Below are 23,633 nucleotides of genomic sequence, written 5' to 3'. Positions count from 1 at the left end.
TGCTATTATGGCCACCTGCTAGATAAGATCATCTTGCCTTTTCGTGCTAATTAGCAGAAGATTTCACATCTGTCTGAAACAACGCATCTGTGCATTTGCATGTCGCCGCATAACACGTACGCATCCGTGACTGCAGAGAGAGAGTGAGTGGTCCGTCACGGCCGCCTCAGCCCAATGCGCAGCAGCTTAAGGATGGGAACCTAAATCGCAAAGCAGCCAATGAGCAAAAAGCAGAGATACAGAGAAGGTGTGCGGGAGAGTGGTGAGATAATAGGTAGCTGTGGGTTGTGCCTGAGACTGTACACGTGGCCTGAGCCTCTATGTCGGTACGATTGGATATGGTTGGCTGAGTAGAACCGACGCTCTCCTTTTCTATCCTCTCCTCTGCAGCATGAAAGCAGGCTTGTTATGTAGAGGGACAGATACATAGAGCAGGGGACTGAGGGAGGCAGCATTGGCAGACATACAGGTATGTTTTGACAGACTTCAAAACAACTTCAGATGAATCCATAGGCAAAGTTGGCAACAAGTATTTCACAGGAGCATTGCTATATTATGCGAATTAAAGATCCAGATACTATGAAAGCGTCTTTGCTGCACTGGAGGAAATTAATCTTTGTAATAGCGTTGCATTGTAGCTCTTTTCCAGCATTCAGTGCTCCCAGTAAAAGGTTACTGCTTTGCTTTCAATCAAGTGCTTATTCATTGTCAAGGTCCTACAGCAAAAATGCTTTCACTTTCTTACATAATAAAAGGCTACCAACTGACACCAAGACAGGAGAAACTGACATGGTCACCTGTGCTGCCATAAGATTGCTGCACAGTATGGCATTAAATCTCCACTACTACTACTCTACTGGAACACAAGCTTTCCAAGAAATATTAATGCATGTGTGTTTTGATGACTGTGGTTGACTGTGATGTTGTGCACATTGTTGTGGGTTCAGATCTGGTGACCGTCAAGGTAATTCAGCAGGTCATTCAATGTCAATGAGGGTGCCTGGTGTTCTGCTATCTATTGATATTCCTTTATTAGTCCCACAAGTGGACTCAAAGCATGCCATGCCAGTAAAGCATAGCCCACAGCATAACAGAGCCACCAGATCCCCATACTGAGCTAGCTTCAATTGTTAATATCTAATCAGCCAATCACATGTCAGCAACTCAGTACATTCAATCATATGGATATGTTTAAGATGACCTGCTCATGCTCAACCTGAGCATCAGTGAAGAAGAAAGGTGATTTAAGTGATTTTGAATGTGGCATATTTGCTGGTGCCAGACAGTCTGGTCTGAGTATTCTAGAAGTTTTTCCCATATAAACATTTGCAGGGTTTACAGAGAATGTTGGAAAAAAGCAAAAATATCCAGTGAGAAACATTCCTCAGGATAAAAATTATAAAGGCCAACTCCTTCCATGGTAACTTAACCACTTGTTACAATCAAGGTATACAAATGAGCACCTCTAAATGCACAGCACCTTGAACCTTGAAGTCAATGGGCTACAGTAGCAGAAGACTGCACCAGGTCTCACAATTTGCTCTCATCTTAGAACTGGAAACTAAGACTACAGTTCACACAGGATTATCAACTTGGACAATTAAAAGTTGAAGAAACACCAACTGGTCTGATAAGTCTTGATTTCTGTTGCGAGATTTGGTAGGATCACAAGTTTACATAAACAATGTGAAAGCATGGATCCATCCCCCCTTCAATCAACAGTTCTGGCTGCTAGTGGTGATGTGTTGGTGTGGAGGATATTTTCTTTGCATACTTTGGGTCCTTAATACCAACTGACATCATTAAAATGCAACAGTCTGCCGGAGAACAAAGTAGAGTGGGCGACTGTGGCTCAGGAAGTAAAGCACGCCTATCTACTGGAAGAGTATGCCAAATTATCCTTGAGAAAGATACTGAACCATGTGCATCCTTGTGAGGGTGTGCACAAATGTTAGCCTGACTGCTAACATGATTGGGTGAATGAGGCTTATAGTAAAACACTCTTTGGGTGCCCAGAGCACAAAAGTGCTATATAATTAGCAGTCCGTGTATTAAACATGACAGTGAAATTACTGTAGACTAAATGGTCTCCATAGTCACCAGACTTTATTCCAGGGGTGTCAAACTCCAGGCCTCAAGGGCTGGTGTCCTGCAGGTTTTAGATATCATCCTGAGCCAACACACCTGAATCAAATGATTAGTTCATTACTAGGCTTCTGGAGAACTTCAAGAAATGTTGAGGAGGTAATTTAGACATTTAAATTAGCTGTGTTGGATCAAGAACACATCTAAAACCTGCAGGGCACCGGCTGTTGAGGCCTGGAGTTTGACACCCCTGCTTTGTTCTATCCAGTAGAGCAACTTTGGTCACCTTTGACCTGTCGTGTCAACGTCTCTGTCAAGATATATATTATATATTTTGACAGAGATGTATATATTAAGAACATGGATATTTGTTTTGTTTTTTTCCTACCCAGGTTGAGGTTCAAATAATAAAAAGTGATAATGCTGTGCAGATTGTATGCACAATGACCAAATGTCACTTAATTTGGGGGGGGGGCTGTGTCACAATAACCAATAAAAATACAGAAACAGGAGCCGAAAGTACCAAAGTAAGAGCCAGATCATAGTCTTTACTTTCATATACTCACACCATCGCTCAGTCCCGTGTGCCAGTGCTCACCTAGAGATGTTGAAGCTTAAAAAAAAAAACAATCTGCCTGTTTAGTGTTTTTGACGATGATTTCCTGCTGCAAACACCTTTTTTGTCGCCTTTGTTAACGCCTTTGAAGAAGTGTGTAAGACAGGCAGGTTCAGGTGAATACAAAACATTGTAAGTAGTATTTTATCTCCTTCCTTCTTTCGCTCTCGCTCTATCCCACTCGTTGTGTGTGTGTCTCTCTCGCCGTCTCTGTGGTTCAAGGGAAGAAATCCCTTCAATGTCTCCACAAAATCACACACAATTAAAGCAGAGCATTTTTGCCTCGGGCCCTTGCTGCTCTGTGTGCTTAAAAAAACCTGTGCGCGCGCGCACACACACACACAATGAAGTAAAGGCCCAAACCACATATACACCCCCACGCGTTCTTATATGTACAGCCACACAAACAAACACACAAAAGCATGTTCTCTGCGGTGCACTTATTTGGCCATGGCTTTAATGGGGCTTCTTCTTCTTTTCTTTTTTTTTATTATAGTACAGGATTACAGAATCACATCCCTCTCTCTCGCTTCCAGCTGATTGGACACTCTCCACTCTGTCAATCAAAGACTGGATTTATCCTGCTGCTAAATGCAACGGTGCGTTTAGCCCACTTCAGTCTGCTCTAGATTTAGTCACACCAACTTAGCTGCTGGCAAGTTCCTGCACCCTGTTGTACTGCTTCCAGATGTCGCTGAATCATGTCACAAGGCCAGCTCAGTCAGCTCCTCCTCGGCTGACCTTAATCACTTCCATTGAGAAATCTGGTGATTGAGGCACGAGGCAGCTTCTGTAAAACTTAACTTGTGAAATAACTTGCCCTCTCTTGTAATGAATCCTACTTTTCTTGCCTACAGCTCCTTACCTCAACACGTTTTTAATATTATGGTCTTCATGTTAACCAGGCCTTCCCATGGCATCTCCCTGTGGCTAATTAGCCTAGCATGAGCAATACAAGCACATGGCTAATTTAGCATTTATTTCTCCGTCACTGTTTCTTGCACTGTACTTTACACATGCTGTTTACACGCTCAATTAAACTGTGGACTTCACCACAAAGCTTTGCTAACATGCCAGCAGCATCCCTGTGTTTAGCTGCAGTTGTAAAGCAATCCCTCTGTTTTTCTATTTGCTGTAGATGTGGTTAATATGGACGGGGGCACTCGAAGTGATTCGAGTCAACCACTTAACGGCTGAAGAACACTCACTCGTGTTCTGTATGACCCCTCGCTCTCTCAGACGCTCTCTTGGCTGAATTTTCATCCATTTTCAGTGTCTTTGCTCTGCCATATGATGACAGTTGTCTATGATTCACATGGCACTTGCAGACCTACCTCGCTGACTGACCCTCGGCAAGCACTTGTACTGAAAACCATTTAACCTTCACCCTGTACTCCTAAAGAGCTAGAGCTGTGGGTTTTTAAAAAAAACAAACAATTAAAAACAAGAAACAACTGCAAAGCATATACTGTTTTTTTGGTTTTTTGGTTTATGCTCAAAGGCTTAAAAGTTGTCTTTTCTGAAGTTCCCACATTTGTACTAGCTAGCTAGCTACTTGTAACTCACTCTTTGGAAAATCCCCTAAAGCTTCTTTTCTTTCCAGGACTCGTGGACCTGTGATTATACCACCTGGGAGAAAATGCAACACTAGTCTTTCACTTCACTAATTTTTGGGACTTTAGATCCATTCACCCTTAATGGTGCATCTAGCTTTGCCTTTTGGACTTAAAAGAGCATTTGTGCTATGTTAGAATGCGGGAGGAAGATTGACAGTGACAGAGCTGCTTCCTGTTACATTTTATGAACATTTGTTGCACTTTTGACCACATGCAATGTCAAATTAATTTACAGTAAATGCCTTAATCACACTGTGTGCAGTGGTTAGCAACGCCACCTCACAGCAGCATAGTCTGGGTTAAAATCCTGGGTTCTCTCTGGTTATTTTAGCATGCTCCTGTAGTCCAAAGACTTACTTGAGTTAGGTTGACTGGCAATTCTAAATTTGCCAATGGTGTGAAAGTGAGCGTGAATAGTTGTCTCTCTGTGATAGCCTTCTGATAGACTTTTGAACTATCCAGGGTGGACAGTACCTGGACAGCTGGGATAGCCTCCAACTACCCTGTGACACTGAGCTAAATAAGTGGAAGTAAATAGATAGATGGATGGTATCTGATTTACCAAATGAGAAAGATTTTCAGTCTGCAACTATCGGTTGTCAGTTTTTGCTATTGCAAAAATGAGATTACCAAGTGACACAGTCATTAAAACCTGTCCTAAATGCTGAATGTATCTGACAAAATCAAGTCTTTGTACTCCCACAAACTGAATGCAAAAATGTGGGCTACTGTGCTATTACAGGTATTTCTCTGTGAGATAATGAGCCGTTACAGTCACACATGAATCCAGGCTGTGAAAGCCATGTGCCCAAAGTTAGTGGAGCATTTTCTACTGTACTCAACTTTCCTGAGCTTCATTCTACATTTCAGTGCCAAGCATGGGTGCCGCTGTGTCCAAGAAGAAAATGTTGCATTAGTGTCACATACATGGGTACCTGGGACCATTATCCTCTGCTTGCCAATACCCTCTAAATATCTTTAGGAGGGTATTGGCAAACACTATAAGTGGGAGAGGATAATTTGTTCTTAATTTTTCACAAGAAAGTTATGATTCATTTTTTAAAATTAGGTTGTATTTTTTCAGTAGCCCTCCTGAGTACTATGACCAGCCAGTTGTGTGTATTAATCTAGCAACTCTGAGGCAAACATTGTGCTTTTTCTCACCTTTGTTGCCGAGTTCAGATACCATAACTGATGCTGGAATTAATCATGTCTCATTGTTGTTAGGAAAGCTGGCGAGTCATGTATAGTATTGACCACCTCTGACACATTACAAATGGCAATCAATGGTTTTGTTTGTTGTCTTATTTTGCTTGTCTCCAAAGCTTCTCAAAGGAGCTAATAATTGGAGCTGATAATTGCTACCAGGCACATAACGTATTGACCCAAGCTCTGTAATAAGCCGGTTGAATGCAGCCGAAAAACATTCCATGCCGGAAAATTGATATAAATAGCATGTCTCTTTGTGTCCCCTCCAGGCGAGACAGTGTTGAGTAAACAAATTCTCCCATCCCATGCTATATTCCAAATCCCGTCAGCATTCTCATTAAAATGTCAATTTATAGCCACCGTGTGGACTCTATGTTGTGCATTCTAGCTCAAAAATGCCAACTGAACACTAATGTTCCCCAGGTTCGACTTAATTATATGATTCACACCTACGATTCCAGCAGCATGGGGAGAAAGAAAAATCAGGCAATTTTTCTTTTTCCCACTGAGTTTTATGAGCGACTTATTATGTGATCAATCACATACAGCAAGAACAGACCAGAATCAATTAATAATTGAAAACCGTTAAAGTGCTAGAAGCACTGATTGGAATCTGCCTTAAGTCAAAGGCAGGTGGTGCGGAAGGGCACAGGGTTAAATAGACATGATTAATCAACCTAAGAATAGCATTTGCATCCATTTGAAACAATGCGTGTGTGTGTATATGTGTGTGTAGACAGTAGTGGTGTGTGTAGCTATACTCCAGACTAATTACACGTATGTTTGAAGTGTACTGTGCTTTCACATCAGGCAATTAGTGGCCAATTTAAACGTACTCACAGGTGTCACGTGGCTTTTATTTTGAGTGTCTTGTTGATGGATGTTCCCTCTGCCACAATGATGGCACAAAGTGGGCAAATGAACTGCTCAGAGCTGAAAAACATTTTTTTTAAAATTGAATTCTAGATGCTGGTGAAGCAACCAAACATGCTCAAACTTTAGCTTCTGTTATTTAGCAGTGGAGTCCAAAGTTAGTTGACACTAAGCACAAAAACTGTACTTTATACAAATTATAGCTCTGTGTGAAAGTGGTACAGTAATTGTTTCTACTTCAAACTCTGCAAGTGGAATGGACTTTCTATTGAATTCTATTGAATTTTCATTGTGCAACACCAAAAGAAAATAATCCACCCAATACGAATGAGCCCACTAAGTCTCTGAACTTCCACCATTGACTATTTGACATCGTAACAATCGAGCTGCACTGCAGAAACGATCAAATGTATTGAAAGCCGCTCCTCTACCCCCACCATGGAAATGTGGCAGTGCCTCTTTACTGCCATCTATAGGTGGCACCCAGTTATGACAGAGTTCTCCCAGTGATAGCAGCTTGAGTGTGGCTCTGCTGTTGGTTAGAGTCATTCTCCCCGGAGAAGCTGCAGCTAATCATTGCATCATTTCCTCAATTATTGACAGCCGCCCTGTTAAGTTCCCAGTGTTATAGAGAGAATTAACATCCATTAGAGTATTATTCAGCCTTCATCTGCGTGCCTGTGTGCGCCTGTGTGTGTTTGTATCTGTGTGGGGTTTGATTTTGATTCTAACTAGACTCGCAGCTCCAAGGGCTGAGAACGAGGAGCTGAGACATGACAGGCTCATCAAAATGTCTCACGATGCCGTGTGACTACTGCTGCGTCGAGAGGCCCTGGCCTAAAATTGACCCTCTCCCCACTGAGTTGCCAATCACCGCTCATCACATTAGACATGTAGACACACTCAGCTCCACGGTGCTGTTGAGCTGCATCTCTGCTCCTGCTTTATTTTATTATTTTTCCTCCTCCCGTTTTCCTCTGACACAGTCTCACATACTTCAGATACCTGCCTTTCACTGCAGCCTTTAAAAACTTTCACTGGATCGCCTATTGTGTGGTATTATAGTGCCACTTACAATGGACCAGCACAGACAAATGGCCTCTGATTGTACTTTGCCTCTGTCACTGCCACCCGCTGCAAGTTTTTACTGTCTTCCAGACAGCATATTGCCCCCCCGCACAATAGTCTGGTGTATCTTAGCGAGGGTGTAAAAAGCCTTGCATGACAAGTTTTGCGAGCAAAGAAAACACCGGCATTATTGAGTTATTTGCCGATTTCTGCTCGTTTTGAGCTTTTAAAATCCGGCATTGCACTGTTGTTCAATTCATATACCATTGTCGAGAGAGATAACAGCAAATAGCATTACCTCAGGCTGAAAGGAATCCCGTTCATTGTGAGGCTGACTGACAAGCTTGTCACAAACAGCCATGTGCCTAATAGAAGGTATCAAGCCAATCTGTCTCTGAGCTTTGTGCGGCGGAATAGGCGTCTGTTGTTCTGTTGAACGGAAACTTTGAAAAGCAGTTAAAGTTGAATAAGAATATATAAACTGTTCTTTTCAGCTCTGACAATGCCTCTTATACAAGAACGAGCCAAAAACACGTCTGAGGAGTGCTTTTTTTATACGGCAAGGGTTCATGCACATAAGCCCGACACACAAGTGATGCAAACAGATAATGTAACAGAATCTCTTAAAGAGGGACAGAAACAGCCCACTTTGCTGTGGAAGGTGATGCGTTTTGGGAACAATTTTCTATTATTATGTCTATCCAGTCAACAAATGTGAAACTTCTTTGTGTTTTGTAGTCTCACTTGCAATAACTAATCCATTATCCGCTCTTCCTCTGTCTCTCTTTTGTTCTCTTACAGCTGCCCTGCAAGTGTCTATATCCTTGAACAAAGTGGAGTTAAGTGTCGGAGAGTCCAAGTTCTTCATCTGCACAGGTACACAAATGGCATGACACCCACCCCACCTGCACGAGCTATTCTTTTTAAACTTCTCTATACTCTTTCTTTGAAACTTTTTTCCCCTCCTTTGGCTCTTTGTGATGTCATGAGCAGTGTTGGTCAAGTTACTTGAAAAAAGTAATCAGTAACTAATTACTGATTACTTATTTTCAAAAGTAATTAATTACTTAGTTACTTAGTTACTTTTTAAAAACACGATTTACAACCTGAAGAGGTGATAAAGCGATAGATCTTTCAGCCTAATTCTACTTTTTCTACATAATCCATCATACAAAATGTAATCAAATGGAAAAGTCTCTTTTTTTTAACTTGTTTTATTAGTTTTAATCTTTTAACTTTATGCATCAAGCAAAAATGTAATTATATGCAACATTCTCTGACTTGAATAAATTAGTTTAACATTTAAACATATTTTCTACACATTCCAGCACATAAAATAAAATATTTTTTGTGTTTACACTCACTCTTTCAAATAGATGCAAGTAAAACACAGCAGAAAATAAATAGGGGCGAGAATTAAAAGTGCTAAGTAGATAGATAGATATATACATGATATATACATGAGTGCAGGTGGTGATCAGTGCCAAACATGGAATGATGCAGTGAACACAGCGTAGGGTCATGTGTTAGTGGTGGGAACAGTCATACGGTTATTGTTCATGTGTTCAACAGCAGAGGGGAAGAAACTGTTCTTATGGCGAGAGGTTCTGGTGCGAATGGACCGGAGCCTCCTGCCTGAGGGGAGCAGGTCAAACAGACTGTGTCCAGGGTGAGAAGGGTCAGCTGAGATCCGAGCTGCACGCCCCAGTGTCCTGGAGGTGTACAGGTCCTGCAGAGATGGGAGTCTGCAGCCAATCACCTTCTCAGCAGAGCGCACAACACGCTGCAGTCTCTGTTTGTCCCTGATAGTGGCTCCAGCGTACCACACGGTGATGGAGGAGGTGAGGATGGACTCGATGATTGCAGTGTAGAATTGCATCATCGTCCGTGTTGGCAGGTTGAATTTCTTCAGCTGCCTCAGGAAGTACATCCTCTGCTGGGCTTTCTTAATGACTGAGGTGATGGTGGGCTCCCACTTCAGGTCCTGGGTGATGGTGGTACCCAGGAAGCGGAATGAGTCCACAGAGGTGATGGGGGTGTCAGTCAGGATGATGGGGGGGAGTGGAGCTGTGTGCTTCCTGAAGTCCACAATAATCTCCACTGTCTTCTGGGCATTCAGCACCAGGTTGTTGTGGCTGCACCAGGACACCAGACGTTCAACCTCCCTCCTGTAGGCAGACTCATCCCCGTCCGAGATGAGTCCAATAACGGTGGTGTCATCTGCAAACTTGATTAGCTTGACAGACTGGTGGGTGGAGGTGCAGCAGTTAGTATACAGGGAGAAGAGCAGGGGAGAAAGAACACAGCCCTGAGGGGAGCCGGTGCTGATGGTCCGGGAGTCCGAGACATTCTTTCCCAGCCTCACATGCTGTTTCCTGTCCGTCAGGAAGTCAGTGATCCACCGGCAGTGTCTGAGGGTGGCAGGAGACACACCGTCTGGGCCGGGAGCTTTTCGAGCATTCAGACTCTTAAACTGCTTCCTCACACCTTCTTCATGAATATGAAGAGTTGTGGTGGGAGGAGGTGGTGTGAAATCCTCTTTTGTGTGGGGTGAGGAGGGGGGTGTTGTAGGTGAAGTGTTTGAAGGTGGTGATGGCTCTATGGAGGGGGGAGAGGTGGGGGAATGAGTGTCCAAAGTGTCTCTATTGTTGGGGCCGTTGGAGGTGTGAAGGCTGCCTGATGGCTCGTCAAAACGGCAGTAAAAGTCGTTGAGGGTGTTGGCCAAGAGCAAGTCATCAGTGGAGTGGGGGGTTTTAGGCTTGTAGTTGGTGATATTCCTAAAACCTTTCCACACAGAGGCCGAGTCATTCTCTGAGATCTGCTGCTGCATCTTCTCAGAGTGCTGATGTTTAGCAACGTCCACTTCTTTAGTGAACCTGTACTTGGCCTCTCTGTAGCAGTTCCTGTCTCCGCTTCTGAACGCCTTTCTCTTTTCCAGCCACAGCTTTTTGAGTTTAGGAGTAAACCAGGGTTTGTCATTGTTATAACTCACCCTGGTGCGTGATGGCACAATGCTGTCCTCACAGAAGTGGATATAGGAGGTGACAGTGTCCGTAAACTCGTCCAAGCTGTTAGAAGCAGCCTTCATTGTGTCCCAGTCTGTAGACTCCAAACACGTGCGAAGCTCCTCCACAGCCTCGTTGCTCCACAGTTTTTTGGTCCTCACGACAGGTTTGGAGAGCTTCAGCCTCTGTCTGTACGCAGGGATTAGGTGGATCATGACGTGGTCAGAAAGTCTGAGTGAAGCGCGGGGCACCGCACGATAGGCCCCGCTGATCGTGCTGTAACAGTGGTCTAATGTCCTCTCCTCTCTGGTCGGGCATTTAATATACTGCTTGTATTTGGGAAGCTCATGGCTCAGATTGGCTTTGTTAAAGTCCCCAAGAGCAATGATGAGAGAGTCCGGGAATGTCCGCTCCATGTGCAGTATCTGCTCCGCGAGTGTGCACTGAGCTGCCTGCGCATCCGCATCTGGCGGGATGTAAACAGCGGCCAGGATGAATAAAACGGTTTGCAGTGAATAAAAAGGTATTCCAGAGAGGAAGAGCAGTGCTGAGCAATCACTGTTACATCTGTGCACCAGCCACTATTAATGTAGAAGCAGACACCTCCACCTTTGGTCTTACCAGAGAGAGAGGCCTGCCGGTCCGCGCGCAGCAGATGAAAGCCCTCCAGCTTGAGCGCGCTGTCCGGGATGTCCTGACAGAGCCACGACTCCGTAAAACATAAGACACAGGAGGAGGCAAAGTCTCTGTTCATGCTTCTCATCAGGGCCAGCTCGTCTATTTTATTCCTGAGTGAGCGTACATTGGAAAGGAAGATCCCAGGAAGAGCAGTTCGCAGTCCACGTCTCCTCAGACGCACGAGTGCGCCGGCTCGCTTACCTCTCTTTCGGCGTCTCACTTTCCTGATCAGAGTCTGCAGTAAATCTGCCGCAGATGCGACAAATTTTGGAAGTAAATCCACAGGTGTTGTAGTCCTGTAGTTAAGAAGCTCTTCTCTGGTGTAAGAATATCCAGAGGAGTGCCCAGACACAGAAGTTATGCACAAAAACAAAACAGAAGTAACGCACTGAAGCACCAGGGCATCCATACGCGGCGCCATCTTGGATTCAATCCAATCCATTATTATTATTATTACAGTAAACAAAAGAAATGTGTCAGCACAACTTTTTGGGCTTAAACTGTAATAAACCACTTGAGGCCAACTTGCCTCAAGGGGCAAGGGGCTGTAACCTGCTTTTGCTGATGCTTTTATTACAACATGAGGACCTCAGTCTGTTATGGCATTATTGTGATGATGTAGGGTGTCATATTGAAAAAACAAAACATGTATTGTACAGCTCTCTCTACTCATATGATATATTACGTGATATGATTTGTTGAGAATATTTTTTAGGGTCAACTTTTACCTTGTGTGGTGAACCCTTGTGAAGGTCAAGCTCAAATGCTTAGCCAAACTCATGTGCCCGAAGGTCTATTGATCCATAACAAACTGGTAGCAAAAATTGATTTTCACCTTGACTTGATTTTCACCAAAATTAAATGAGCTTGAGCTGTTATTGATGTCGACCATCAAAGAAACATCGAAAATGATATCTTGAAAACTGTGAACACTGGACTGCTAACATAAAGACAAACAAGCTGACCTGATTATGTCCTGTAATTACAAAACTGAACTCACAAAAATTTCATTTTTTGTAGACCCACTGTAAAAAAAAAAAAAAAAAAAAAGAGAAAAAAAAGACTTTTTTTATAGTCAATAGTGAAAAATCAGGAACTACTATTGTAGTATGAACAGCTGTTGGGGAGTTCTTTATCAGCAGAAAGCGCTGTAAAGGTTATTAGAATACATTTAACAGTCCACAAAGTTAAGCCCGTCTTCACATTTTCTAAAGTCATCCTGTGAGGCTGGACTGGAGTCTTTGCCAAGCTGATTCTAGGCCCCGGGCCTTATGTTTGACACTCCTTTCCTACGTCATAACAAAGCTGGTTTAGGATCAACATTGCACTGGACCAATCATATTGTCTGAGCTTTCAGTTAGCATTAGCCAAGAAGTTAGCTAAAGCTTCACTAGCAAACCATCCTGGGTGATCTAAATTTGGCTAACAGCAAACCTAACTTGATAACATATTTATTATACTGTATGAATTAACAAAGAATTTAAATGCTTACCAAATTCCTCATTGTTTTTTTCCTCAACACTCCAAAGCAGCAATGTGATTGGTCAGTAGCAATGCTGATCCTAGACCGAGGTTATTATGATCATTCAGGAACAATACCAACATGAGGATATCATATACACCTTAAAAGGAGAAGAGATAAAATGGCTTTCACTTCACTACAGCCCAGTATCAGATAAACAAGCATTATTTTGATTTGATGATGGTGCAAAAGTCAAAGAAGTAAAAGGAGGACGTTGAAAATGACCATAAAGGGTCTCTTTTTAATATTATGCATATGTATTGTATCTGTGACTGTTTGGAGGCAACGGGGGGAGTCTTATATCATCGCTCATGAATGTCTGTTTTTGTGACAGATAACATAAAACAATCCATAACCTCCATATGGTGAGGGACTCTTTGACCCCACTGTGACTCAATCCACACAGGGTCGGGGGGGATGCTCCTGGCTTACTGTTCCTCCTTCTCATTGTCCTCTCTGAACGTTATATCAACATAGCAGAAAACCCAATGGTGGGAGCCAGTGGCTCAGTGGGGTGGCGGCACACTCTGGCAGCCCAGGCCATCCCCTGCTGACTGCCTCTTCTGCCCTGCCAACACACTCAGTGTGGAGCTAACAGCAAAGGGACTAGATACACGTACTGGGAGGAGCATCCAGGGGGCATCGAAGTCTAATACGAGCTTCGGTGGGACAGAAAAAAAAACAGAAAAATAACCGAGGCGAATGGAATCAAACTGGCAGAGATTGAAAAGTTGGAGCTTTCACTGTGGAGAGCTCAGAAGTGAGAAGAATGGAAAAGGCTTTGAAAAAGAATTGTAGATGTAGGTGGGAGATAAGTTGCCACCATCTGCTGTCAAAGTGCACGGGAGGAGGTGTTTGTGTCACACGCTGCTTTCTTTTGGCCTTTTTCACCACAGGCGGCCACGCCGAGCCTGAGTTTTACCATATTCACATGCATTTCTGCCAACTGAGAAACAGTGAGAGACAAGAAAAAGAGAAAACTCAGTGAAACTGAGACCCATCCGCAAACAAGTAAAGTGACTTTTTTTTTACCTTTCATTCGCCACATAGCACCGAATGAATTAGGCCTATGTCAATATTGTGGCGAGCTCAAACAAGGAGGAGACAGAATTCCGTTCGGTCTTGCTCCCCCGCCCTCTTAGCCAGGGAGCACAGCCATTTATTTACATCTGCCAGAAGAACACGGCCGCTAGCTAACTGCTCAGTGCGGCAACAGCACAGCAACAACAACAACACACAGGGCGCCCTCTGACCCCGGAAGGACACACCGTCGCAGCGAGAGGGCGTCACCCGTCACTATGGTAACATAAACAAAACATAACTGTAAAAACAGAACCCCGAACAGCCCTGACCCGCTACAATATCGATAAAAGGAAGGATCAGAAAGGGCAGAGAGGCAATTGTGTCGTATGCTGATTCACGGATTGGAGAGCAGCAATGAGTACGTTCCTCTTTAAAAAGACAAAAAGAATGTGAGTTGAAGTGATTTGTGTATTTGATGCCTGTCTGTCTTGTTCTGAAAAGTTTGCCATGAAGAACAAGCCAGAGGGTTACTGATAGACACATTCTTTATATCAAAAGATCACAACCTCTCTTTTTTCTTAAAGACATTAAAGCAAAGGTCAAAATAAGGTCAACTATGAGTCAACGTGGTAGCCTGAAGGAAGAATCCTTTTATCATATTGGCTGAATGTCAGTGCTTCTGCATTATTCATGTCTGATCTCAAATCTTTATTTTAAATAATTTCAGCTGAAACTTTATCAATTTCATTCATTTCAAAATGCCTCAGAAATGGCTTTTTAAGCCTTTCCACACTGATACATGGCATGGCTTTGTTTCTTAGCGGCTTTTTTAGATCGTGATTTGTGGTTGGTGTGGCAGCGGAGAATAGTAGGGACAGGGTGAGAAGGAGGCAGATGATGATCTACTGTGCTGACAGTGGGGAAGGGAGCAGCCTATAGAAGAAGGTTTCCAACTCTCCAAACAAATTTCAAGTAAAAATGATAAAGAAAACTCAGCTGCTCTGCTACGCGTGGCTGTGTAGGTGTGCATCAATTACTTTTGATTGACATGGACCAACTCCATGTTGGTCCATGAAACAGCTGTTAATGCAAACTGCACAACTTTCCCAGTCGAAGGAAATGCAGTCAGCTCGGTGGGATCCAACATGAGCACGTAATTTTTGAGAGTTCTGTTCTTACTTTTTTATTAGGAAAGTCACTTTAATTACTTTGGAATAAGATGTCATGCACTTTGACGCACCAGCTAGTGCTTAGAAACATGAAACCCAGCCTACTGTCTACAGTCATGATCTGTGTCCTAATTCCTAGGCCACATCCTTCAAAGGACTCGGCCTTTGTGGTCTATGTGGGCCGGGTCCTTTGAAGACCGAGAAGGCCGTAAGGCTTTGAAATGGGACGGTCTAGCCTTCAGATTTGCATCACCAGCTCAGCCAAACCGATTTACTCAGGAACAAATAAAACAATGAAAAAGTCAAACATGTTAAACCTGAGTAGCGAAAGACCTGGGGTCTGAAAACGATGTGCTGGAAGTCCGGTGTTCTCGCCGGCTCTAGTGAGCCTCGACCTCCCAGTCAGCTATCGAGCTGGTGGGTAACAGATGTCTCCGAAAACATCAGAGCACTTTTGCAAATATGTGATGTCTTGATGAATCGAGCAGATATTTGAAGTTTACACAGCTACATGCTCACCTGAAAATATGCTAAAAGCTTATTTTGTGACCCAGAAAGAGTAATATTAAAACTAGGTAGCTGCTGCCATTGTTGGAAACTGGAATTGGCTGGCCGTGCTATGAATTCTGGGATAGGTTGGGCCATGAAGGATACACCCAACCCATCCTTCCTTGTCGGACGCATTTGGAGCAGCCTTCGTCGCCTGGCTGTAACATAATCGGCCTTCAAATGCGCCCTCTGAAGGATGCGGTCTAGGAATTGGGACACCGCTATGGTGTTGCTGCTGGCTACAGTAATGTCTGATCCCACCACATTCCCACATACCCGATAAAGCTCATCAGCTAAGTTTTGGATAACTTGTTGACAAAGTCAAAAGATCTGGAGCAAACCTGACTCAAGTTTGCTCCATACCTAGGGTTAGGGTTATCTATTTTAGATAATTGTGGTTTTAGGCACTCCTTCAGGGAAACTGTGAAACTGTACATGCAGTGTCTGTGTGTGTTTGTTATGGCACAGTGGTGACAGAGTTCAAGGAAAACCTCGGCACTGCCTTGAGAACTTTCTTTGTCCCCACTACATTTGCCCAAGTTCCCACTGAGGCAGAGACCTGCTGGTCTTTGAAGGGTCACGGGGGCGATCTTGAAACAGTGAAACAGTAAAACACCATAAAGCCTCTTTCAGATGCATTGCTACTCTGGCACTGCTGTGCTCTGAAACCCATTATTCCCTATGGTCTGTGGCACGCATGAATGCTTTTTTACTGCATAGAGCAAAACGAAGTGCAGTCCAAGTGTGCCGTCCGGGGAGCACTCACAACTGCTGTACATTTGCACAACTAAAAAATGAAGAATTACAGAACGCAGGTCCAGATTGTACACATATATCAGAAGTGGCTAGTGTGACAAAAATGTTTGGCCATGCACCCAACCTTGTAGTAAATCTTGTGCATATCACTTTATATGTGAAAGAGCCATTTCTGGTACACCCAAAGAACAGTTTGTTTGTTCCATCAGGTTTGGCATTCGAAACTAAAGATCCAACATATTTGCAAGATCAAATATGAAGACCCTGCTGTGCTGATCCTTTGTTAATAAGGGAGCGGCTAACAGAAGCTATTGTAGATGTGAGGATTTTTATGCTATAGCAATGAGGACAGTGTTCAACAGCTGTAAGGTTTATACATCACTCAATAATAAATCCCAACATTTCTTTAATTATATTTAAAGCAGTATGACTAATATGTTTTCATGTCTTAAAACAGGTTATGATTTTGTGCGATAGTTGAGGGTTTTCTCCAATAAACCAAAATGAGTGTTGGAATGCACTCTCCCTGCTCTATGAAATATTCACAAAGGGTTAACCATCCATTTATCAATGCTCAAAGTCCAATTTAGACACTTATTGTGGGGATATTTATGGCCCAGGTTAAAGGTGACTAGGATTATACTGTGAAGGGATGAAGTACGAATAATATGCAAGGGTTTAAGTTATATAGGAAAGAGCAATGACTTAAACAAGACACCTTTAAGGAGGCTGCTGGTCCCGTTTTAAATAATAATTTTATAATAAAGACTTTCTATAAAATTAATGAATATATATCAAATACATTTCCCACTTGTCCTGCAGGTGGTCTGTTTATCGTTCAAGCTCGGGTCCTCTACCAGAGGCCCGGGAGCTTGACATCAGGAACAGAAATGTTCCTGATGTCGTTTCTGTGATCTGCTGGAAACACTCCGCCAGTTTGGAGACTCCTGTTGCCTTCACCCTTCACATCTTCTTTAGCTCCTCTATCCTGTCTTCAGCTGCTGCTACAAAGGTCAAGAATGACTAGATCTGTGAACTTTGACCTTCGTTGTATTTCTATTACAGCTAATTATCACATAGATCATTAATGCACTGGCATTTTCACCAAACTCTTCTAAAATATAGACCATTGACTTGAGAGTAAATGAAGTCCTATCTATTCAGTGACCTTTGCTTTAAAAAGAGAATATGAGAGGCAGAATTAGCTCTTATTAATACACAAAAGAATAAATTAAGCACATTTTCTTTCATTAAACTTACTCCATAAAGATGACATTCAGTGGAGTTTTTATTTGAGACCATGAGATGACAGGAGACAGCAAAGACCTGAAGATCTCACAGGTCAGGAAAAGCAAAACAAAACATGAATGACTAAATGGATAAACTGAGAGATATGAATGATTCTTGTAGAAATAGTTTGGACAAAAATAAATCCTTTCACAACATTATCCATATTTTGGAAAGCCATTCTGGCAATGTGTGTGTGGATGAAAATGGCATTGCTGGCTACGGTAGATGCTTGTGTCTGTCGTGCTTTGTACACTGTGCTATACATGGGTGCAAATAGCCACACTGAATATTCATCCCAGGTACAAATAGTATTGTTGCCAACTGACAGTGCTAATTGCATGTACCTTTAAAAACAAAAACAACACCCACCAAAAACTCCCTCATTTAATTATTGCTAGCCCATTGCTACTTTAATGGGCTGTTTTTTTTTACTAATGCAGTCCCGGACCCGTGAAAACAGGAAGCGTGAGTTTTTTTGCTGAACTGGAGAAAACTGGCAAGACAATAAGGTGAGAAAGCCAAGGATTATTACCAAATGGGAAGATTGGTTTGGATGGTAATTATACATTTTGAGGAAATGGTTTGGAAAAAATGCATGCTACATTAAAAACATTACTAACACAGTATCTACAAACCATAATTAAACTTTCCTTTTAAAATATTCAGAATAGTTTATTTTATCTCTTTAAAAGTAAAATATTTTGTGTCCAGTACTTGTGTGGCCACTGTTTACTTTACCAGGGACATGATGCAGAAAATGCAAACTGAAATGACTCCCAGTGTCAGTATTGGGTTCACAGCATAAAGCTGCGTTCATGCCATTAAATAAAAAAATTCAGCCCCTTTATTCATTTCAATGAGGCTCTGAGGGAGAGTTGCAAAGGAGCCCACTGCAAAACTTTGGACCTTTTTATCAAGAAATAGGTGAACCTCAGTCTTTGAAGAAGTGCCACTGACTAGTCAAGTGCATTAACCTGGTTGATTATGTATTTCTGCTATTTATTTAGTAGCTATGACAGCAGAAGATAAAATGCTAACCTCCCATGGACCTGCTGTGCAAACTTCAAACGTCATAGATGATCTTTCATCATCTCACTGGTCTCTGAAACTGTTTGCATTGCCATGAAGTCAAATACCACCATTTTTGCCAGTGCTCACAGGTACACACCAGGCGGCGTATGGCATTGGTAGCTCAAATTATATATTTTTGCTAGACTTTACACTACAACAGCCATCTTTAAACACTGCATAGTGACCAGTAGTTGCAGTAAGTAGTGTACCTCCCGTCAATCAATAAACATTAACAGCCTTCATAACATACCTTCATGATTTATTGCCTTCTTACAGTACTGTGCAGAAGTCTTGAGTCACCCTTGATTTGTTTATATCTTGATTCGAAGGAGCCATTTTTTTAAAGTGGTATTGAGCAATAGTTCTTCAGGTTTTTCGGAAGTCATTGACAACTTTCCTTTGGACGTTGGTTCTTTACTCCTTACTTATTTTGAGGCCAGTTTGTTAAGCGACTTAACAAACTTATGAGTCATTTGACACCCCCTTTCTCAACGAGAAGTTTGGGCTTGGGTGAGCCTGAGTGCTGAAGATATCTACCTATTCGGAACCATGGTAACAGGGTTCTGGCTGATCGGAGCTGGCTTGGCCCTGACTTATCGAAGAATTAAGAAAGCGGAACCGGCTGTTCAAACCCCCACAAGGCTGCCCGCTGGGATTGGAACGATGGGGAGAGGCGTGAGTTTCTCAAAATGGGCTCATTGAGTCAGCACGGATAAGATCTTGGAGAGGCTACGGCTGCTGTGAATACTCAGAATAAGATCTCTGACTGCAGACTGGATACATCTCGGAAGGGCTAGCCCGGAATAACATCTCTCTGGGTGCAAATTGGATAATATCTCGGGGAGGCACACTGCCGTGAGTTCTCAGAAATTGGCTCCTTGAGCACAAGAAATGACAACATCACAGAACGCAAGTATGGCAAAGCTCGCGGCTCTCCAACGGGAGATTGAGAGACCAGTGTTGGACTGTAGAACTGCTTTGAAATTCATATGAGCTGTTCGCACTAAAGTAAAAAATACCATCACTTATGCGCATACCCCTTTGGCGCCAGCTGCAAGGCTGGAGCTGAACAAAACACCCTGATAACGACTGTGTTTAGTCTGTTTCTTCCCATTCAAGGCCACCTGGGTTGGCTGGAAGACTGTTTACTTAGCAGGACGAAGGACACTGTCTTAGCTGAACTATGGACACACACACACATACATATACTGATACTGATAAGCACTCACTGACGCATCACCCTCCCTACCCCAGACGCCACCTCCAACGCTTACCTCCCCTATGATGTGGACATCGGGTCAGTTGGAGGCGCAGTCGAAAGATTGCAGCGGTCCCAGATCAGATGTACACACTGGAACTCTTTCCCATGTTGTTGTCTGTGTTTATTGTGCTATAGTGTATTGATATCTGTGCATTCCTGTATTATCCTTCTGTGTTACACATTTCGATGTTTTTTTTTCCTCGCTACCTAGCCTGACCTGTCTCCCCAATGTGATGTTTGTGTATTGTATGTACAGTCGGCAAGGTCTGTCATCTCGGTTGTGGGCAAAATACCTGCAACTGACAAATAAAGGCTATCTCATCTTTCATCTCATCTCATTTAAGCATACAAAAACTAACTCAAGGAATGAAACAGTGTTGTGTCTACACATAACAGACAACTTGGAAAGAACTAGTTTTGTATCTAGCAGCCTGTCACTAAAACAGATAATTTATTCCAGTTTCTTGAGTTGACTTTATTTGAATGTATTCAAAATGCCAGCGCTAACACAGTTTGACAGGCCCTTAAATATATCTTTTATTTGCATTTGCTGGTGCAAATACTTCCTGCACCAGCAAAGAGCTATTAGACGAAACCTGAAAAGTGCCAGGCCTAAACAAAATAAACTATCTACAGCAGATGAAAAGTATCTATTTTTTTCGCACGACAATGATCCCAAACGCACTGCCAATGCAGTAAAAGCATACCTGTATAGAAAAAACACGAAGTGGAACACCATCAGTCATGGATTGGCCTCCCCAGAGCCCGGACCTCAACATTATTGAAGCAGTGTGGGATCATGTTGACAGAGAACAGAACAAAAGGCAGCTTTGATTACCCTTCAAGAAGCCTGGAGAACTATTCCTGAAGACTACTTAAAGAGTAGTTATACACTTTATTTCCATGTAGTTTTGTCAGGTTTCAATAGATTGCTTCACAGATTTCTCATTTTTCAAGCAAAAGATATGAGAGGTGCCTAAATGTCAATTAAACATTTTGTCTCATTAATGTCCATTCAGGAAGATGTATTTTTCTTAAAACTTGGGAAATTATTGCCTGTTATTTGAAGACACTAGCACAATCATGTCAGCAAGACTTTCCAAACTATTTTAAGTGTCATTAAAAACAATTATGACTTTATTAGTATTCAATATTGTAACCAGTTTGGGGTTTTTTTACAGTTGGAGAAAACAAACAGCAATAACGACACCTACTGCAGCTCTTTTCTTCTTATTTGAAATTAACCTGGACTCGTGGCGTGACAAATAAGGAGGTGGATAAATGGGTGTTTAGGTGTGTGTTTAACCTCCCATGTGACTGAAGTGGCAGAGAGCCAGAACAAGTGTTGGCTGCTGCAGAAGACAGGAGACAGCTACAAAAGCAACCTCGGTAGCCAGCCGAGATCCAGCAGCTAATGTGTTTCTCCGTGTTTTCTTCAGATAACCAAAGCAGGGAGGGCCACATCCCTCGTCCCAGTAGACCTGCATTTTCCCAGTGGCTAGACATTACAGAGTAGACAGAGATAGATATATAACCAATCATTTTGATACCAAGCGGCACACATAAACACGCTGACCGGTGAGATTCTTTCCCTGGTCAGCCTTTTACTCTGCTGCTATCTACTTCCCTGGAGACCTAAATCAATTTCTACCAAGACCCCAATGCCAGGTGCTGTGGGAATCTGAGAGTGTTTAGGCTTGTGCTCAGCTAATTTTGGCACCAAGAGGCCTCCTTAATCAATAATCTACCCTGTGCAGGAGCTGAGGAGATTGCTTCGGTATTTCTTTCAGCTGCTCTCTCACTGCCAAGGAGGACACAAAGCTTTTCCGCTTGTCCCGGTTCCATCTGAAGGGTCACTTCTTTGTGATTTTCAGGATTAAGCTGTCATTCAATCACAGTGCCGCAGTAGACGTTTCGGGTAGAAAAAATGATCATTGTCTTACCGCACAACATTTAGAAGAGACGGTCATTGTCTTCCAGCAGAAATCAGTAATAACACCAGAGATTATGCAGATTTTCAGAGCTGTTCGACAGAAAATTTCCACAAGCTATTCATGCAGTTGTAAAGACGCACAGAGGGGAGGCAGGGCTGAGCGTGAAAAACAGGGCATCACGCTCTGCACTCCTGTCTTCTCAGATCATCTGTGAAGAAAATGGCCTGTCACCACACTAGCTGCATCAGTGTGAGCATATTTAACTGTCTCTGCTGTCAACAGACTGTAAAATGGAAAGCGCTGATAACGTTGGGATACTAACAGGTATAAAGAGACGGCCGCGGGGATGCTAGACGCTTATCTGCTCCCCACAAGCCTCCGGTCGGAAAGCCCGGGACGCTCGGTGCTGTAATGTGATTTGAGCAACACTCGTGTTTGATTGTCTCATCAGATTTGTTGGCTTTGAAACTAATGAGCAGCACACGCCAAGCATGCAATGCTGATGGTTGTTGGAAACATGTGATGATGATCGGAGTTGGGGTATGTAAGCTGGAGCCGGCGTTTTGGAAGCATGGATATCAAGAGGGAACTTTGTTATCATGTTCCTTCTTGTGTTTGTGAGCCATTAAAATAGATTTTTATCTAAGCTCTATGCTCTTTTTATAATCCGCATATTTCCCTAGCAAAAATCCAGTCATACCTGAAGCCATCCCCTCACAGTTACTCCTGCCTGTTGTGAGCTGAGCCATTGCAGGCCTCTGATGCAGGCTGCTGTGCACCTGAATGATAAAAGCTTTGCTCAAGGGCATCTTACAGACAGTAGCAGAGAGGGGGGGGGGAAAGGGAATTCTGACTGCCTGCTTTCTACTCCCTCTTTCTGAGGGGTCATACTGCCGTTTTTCTATTATGATATGATATAACAGTGTCTGCCATTTCTATTCTTCCTCTATCTTTTGTTTCCTAACTGGACAAGCCTCTGTCTGTATCCTCTCTTGTTCCAGTCTCTGGCTGATTGATGGGCCAAGTAATGGCCCTCCACACTGACACTTTTATTTGCAGAATTTACAGGCAAGCAGCACCTGCTGCAGGCAGATGGTTCTATCATCTCCTACAGTAGCCAGATGAGTTCATGTTTCACAAGGTACATATGGGCGCCATTTTAATCAGAATTCAGGTTAGCTTTTCAGCCGGCCTACTGCTTGCACCCATGTTTAAGAATCTATCCGTGTTTGCAATCGCAGGAGTGCTGTGCATAAACATAGGAACAAGAGTGGAATTTATGGACTGCATATGTCCCTGTTCCTGTACAGAGTTATTAGCCATGTAAATCCAAGATTATGACATAATCATGTAATTTCAGCCCGTCTGTTCGCTAAACTAGTTCCAGCAACGACAGTGGATGGTCCTCAGCTCTGCAGAGCAAACCAAACAGTAGCAAGAAAGTACTCACATGTAATATCTAATGAAATAAAGGGTATTCAATTGGGATTTTGCCCCCCTGCGTCATTTTTACTATATGAAACCTAACACTTGTTCTTTAATGATTTCAAAAAGTAATGTTCATTTTTCCTCATGTTTGCTCATTGCATCATGTTTTTTCACAAGTTTTCTTGTGCTATATTTGTGGATGTTTCACTACATCCAAACAGGATGAAACCGTCACAGATTCTGTGGAAAAAAAGGTGTGCTTATTTTAGCATAAAAATGGCGACCAAGACAAGTCATGGGCACTTTCAGTTTGCCAGGTTGTGTCGAAAACCGAGTGTGGACTATGGGAAGACAAAGAGCTTTGGGTTTTGGTGGCATGGATGGAGCCACAGAATCACTGTGATACTTTGGTTAAATCAGTATTTCTGGATACAGTTCAAAAACCAAATCATCTGTCAACTAAGTTCAATTTTACTTATG

The 23,633-nt window shown here is 42.8% G+C and overlaps 1 protein-coding gene across 3 annotated transcripts in view; it reads left to right on the top strand.

The window, feature by feature from the left end:
- Positions 1–23,633, top strand: part of LOC120734226 (neural cell adhesion molecule 2-like) — a 442,177-nt gene that overhangs the window by 280,615 nt on the left and 137,929 nt on the right. For all 3 annotated transcript variants that reach the window (XM_040033012.1, XM_040032933.1, XM_040033095.1), the window contains exon 2: positions 8,269–8,343. In XM_040033012.1, the coding sequence (XP_039888946.1) occupies positions 8,269–8,343 (75 nt within the window). The remainder of the gene's footprint in view (positions 1–8,268; positions 8,344–23,633) is intronic.

The sequence above is a fragment of the Simochromis diagramma genome, unplaced genomic scaffold (genome assembly GCF_900408965.1).
Source record: "Simochromis diagramma unplaced genomic scaffold, fSimDia1.1 OVJJ01000411.1, whole genome shotgun sequence".
Taxonomy (NCBI): Eukaryota; Metazoa; Chordata; class Actinopteri; order Cichliformes; family Cichlidae; genus Simochromis; species Simochromis diagramma.
Note: the sequence above shows the minus strand (reverse complement) of the source record. Positions and strands in the feature narration are given on the sequence as shown.